We start from the raw sequence: 3,654 nt of genomic DNA, 5'->3' as shown, positions 1-3,654 counted from the left end.
CCGAACATCCTAGGAGCCGCCAAAGCGTCTCCCAAAGTGATAGGAAGGGACTCAAACCTGCAAGTGATGGAGATGAGCAAAGCCCAAGGACCTCCACCACATTACCTGTGGGCCTCATACGCTCGTGCATCCCGAGTAATGTCACCAGCAGCACTAAACACATCGCTCTTCAGCAGCCCAAGAACCAACCTGACCATCAAAATCAACGTCCTGTCCCACACAATGCCCTTCACTCACCCTGGGAGTGCCTCCAAGTTCTCCAGACGCGCATTAGGACCTGCCAGGGCTGCCTGGGTCGTGTCCAAGAGGTACCTGACGAGGTCGATTATAAAACCCCTGAATGCCCCCTGCCCTACTTTCGGGCATCGCTGACGTTCCTCGACTCATTGATAGCATATTTGCCCATGATGATAGCAGCCGCCTGGGCATCACATGAAGCCATCACTTGCTCAACCTAAGGAACCCCAATAGGCCCAAGACCCAAGCCCAGAGGGCCATCCTACATCCAACGACTTGGGGTACTGCGAGGTGTTCACACGTATACGGCGCTCGCCAGCCGAGGACGTGTACAACAACGCCGCCTGTATGCACACCGAGCGAGCTTGTGGGCCCGAGAACTGACAATGGCAAACCAATCATTCCAACAGCGCTATTCCAGACTAGTCTATAGTACATCCTTGTTGACCTCAACGATACACCCAAAGGTCTCATCCTCTGTACAGTTGGGTGCCACCAGAAGGTCCCGAGTCCTAAACACCAACATATGCCTTCTTCGAGCAAGTGAAGCCCCCTTACCGTTGGAAGAGATGCCCATGGTAGCTCTTAAGTTGGTACCCAGGGGACACTCTGAACTTCATCACTGCCTCGAAGCCCGTCTCGCCTGGAGAAAGATTCTTCAAAATCACAGTGAAGAGAATCTTACGAGTGAGCATGTGCTGTATATCCTGCCGCAAGTGCTCGCCCCGGAAGGACTCTCGGAATAAGGGATAATACCGCATGTCACCCCCTGTGTACTTAGCAAGAGGCGCTAGTGAGGCCAAATCCTGCAACAATCAGACAGTCGCAGGTTCGATTCCCACACCCTGCATCTACCATATGCAAATTGTCTGTCGCGACAAACAGTTCCACTGTGATCTGAACCGCGATGAGATCCGATGTCATGTCCTTGAAGACCGACGACGATGGTGGTATCATACTCGAGGCATCTGCAACACACGTTCGGGGCCCATCTCGGGGAAGACCCCTCTCTCTCTACTACCAGGAGCCCTTTCTTCCTTCTTCAACTTGCTAGGTGTGAGCTCAATGGGCTTAGTGCACGAGAAGATACTCAGCTTGCCACCGAGATGACGCATGACCAGGTTGGCCATTTTCACTGCAGCTGTGACACAGCAGCAGTCAGTGGCCACCGATGGAGGGTTCATCTCGGCGAGGCTGTCCAGGACGTTATTAATAGTGGCATTAACAGCATCATCGTAGACGTTCACTAGGAGGCTATCCATGGGCTTAGGTAGGAAGGGGTCGTCCACATCAGTAATCACATATTCCGTACCATTCGCACTCTGAAGAAAGTGCCATGGGAATAACACGTGCTCTACATTGAGGACGGCCTCACCTGCAAATCGAAGATGCTCACACTCTTGTCATCAAAAGTCATGAGGGCAATCTGTGACCGCTCAGGTAGACTCGGGAGAGTATCCTTTATAGCAGTAGCTGCCACACGGACCAACCCCGTGGACACTGCTGTGTAACTCTTCTCGAAACAGAAGACATAAACTGGAGGTACCGGGGGTCGAACCTGTGACCATCATCAGGCACCACCGCGAGCGGCTTTCCGAGCTATACCATATAGTCCTGAGTGGCGATGAAATCTACTGTGCCACAGGTCATCTCCGGTGGGGGCTCGTAGACGTCAATCCCATTGGAGTGGCCACAGAGGTTACAGATCCACCTCCGCAACTGCAAGTTAAGGGCAGCGAACGGATTGAGATATCTAAAGAGCTGCTGCTTAGGGAGAATAGATAGTAGGCATATTACGTCCGGCACCGGGCGCATCGATGAATCACATCAGCAACGGGAACCTGGCTGTCGGTGGGGGCCAAAGGCTGGCAGAAAAAACCTGTACCAAGAATTGAACCCTGGACCTTTGGGTAGAATATCTCACCTATAGGCAGCTTGGCCTTCACTTGAGTGGATTCGCTAGCAGGCATTACACTGAAGCTGCTTCTGAGGAACTCGGGCCGCGCATTAAGGGCTGGGTCACACTCGGCAGTCTACAGATGGGCATCACTTATCCCCAGCGCTCGTCCACTTACCTCCAAAACCTGACCCCCTCCAGGCGCCATGCCCCCATGGGAGACCATGCCCCCATGGGCCATGGCTGCTGATTGGTTGAGCGCTGGTCCGGGTGCCACGTACTCGAAAGCCTGTCCTGGAGCAGCGTTGGTGGGAGTAGACGCTAAGGAGGAAAAGTGGCTCAAGTGAACCCCATAGAGGCTTGTAGTACCATAGGACGCCGGAGGGCCCGGCATGTGCTGCCCAGGGAGAGGAGGTGGTCCCACGCTGGGCTGGCCCATAGGAGGCGCCATGGGATGCTGACCACCAGGCATTTGTGGTGGCGCACCGTAAGGACCTGCGATATAAGACGCCCCTATTGTGAGGGAGTTCCCGCTAGACCCCACATACCACTAGCCTGTTGTCCTGCCTGAGGCGGGGGCGCCATCTGAGGGGCCCCTCCTGGGAAGGGAGAGGATTGGACCGGCACTGACGATGGGCCTCCCGCAGTATTCTGACCGAACGGCGATTGATAGTATGACATTGATGACTAAACAGAGTCACCTGAAACCGATGAGAGAAAACTACTTCGTGTTTAACGAGACTAACCCTATCGCGTGACCCTCTGGGGGAGAGTCTACTGAGGGTAGAAAGAGGAAAGAAGAGGGAAATTACATCCAAGTGTGACTGACCATTTTAGCAGGCCTCGGGCGTGCGCGGTTGCTGATTTTTCACCGTCACGCGCCACGAAATTGCCTTCAGTGGTTACTCAGCAGAGAGGGGTATGTGAATAAGTCCGACGACCTCTCTTAGGAGAGTTAATTCACGATAGTACTTTTGGGGCGCGTGACGGTAGTAGAGTGGAGTAGTTGGATACTCATCGAAACACCCAACTAACAGCCTTCAAGGCTACTGCGCATGATGCTGCACACCACTAGGACGAGTCTCTGGGCTCATGTTGACATCTCCTAGGAACCCTAATCGATTGGTGCAGGGAAGTGCCTGTGTGCAGCAGTAGGCACATGTACATGACACGGGGGTGCTTCGTTGAGGGCCGAGCATGGGCCTCTTCACTGGTGAGCAGCTCTAGCCTTCCTGGAGGGCTGTGGAGATAGAGCTGCCAGCCAATGGGATGGGCATACTCTGGTAGTAGGACCGTTACCCTCATAGCAGGTACACAGGCTTGAGCCCCTGTGGCGTTACGCGATAGTAGGGCTTATGCCTTTGGTGGGATCAAGGAGCCATTACTGCTACGATAAGTATACAACAGGGCTTGGGCCAGGAGTTCTGTTCGCTGCGCTGTTTTGTTATTGAAATTCTCAATCGCACGTGCAGTTCCTCTTTGGGGCTCATAGAGGGGGGAAGGTCTGGACTGACCAGGGG

The 3,654-nt window shown here is 54.0% G+C and overlaps 1 protein-coding gene across 1 annotated transcript; it reads right to left on the bottom strand.

Moving 5' to 3' along the window:
- Window positions 1-105: 105 nt before the first annotated feature.
- On the bottom strand, window positions 106-2,815 carry Pmar_PMAR017567 (Protein transport protein Sec24A, putative; the record flags this gene model as incomplete). The annotated part of the gene is made up of 16 exons (XM_002783027.1): window positions 106-189; window positions 238-312; window positions 357-454; window positions 504-617; window positions 674-749; window positions 796-880; window positions 923-1,043; window positions 1,093-1,205; window positions 1,259-1,589; window positions 1,634-1,795; window positions 1,843-1,990; window positions 2,035-2,116; window positions 2,162-2,270; window positions 2,313-2,455; window positions 2,504-2,629; window positions 2,683-2,815. Coding segments are annotated over 16 exons (2,000 nt in total), but the record flags the coding sequence as incomplete, so codon positions are not given.
- Between the last annotated feature and the right edge of the window lie 839 nt (window positions 2,816-3,654).

This window comes from Perkinsus marinus, assembly GCF_000006405.1.
Source record: "Perkinsus marinus ATCC 50983 genomic scaffold scf_1104296937740, whole genome shotgun sequence".
Classification (NCBI taxonomy): domain Eukaryota; phylum Perkinsozoa; order Perkinsida; family Perkinsidae; genus Perkinsus; species Perkinsus marinus.
This window is presented reverse-complemented; position numbering and strand designations above follow the sequence as displayed.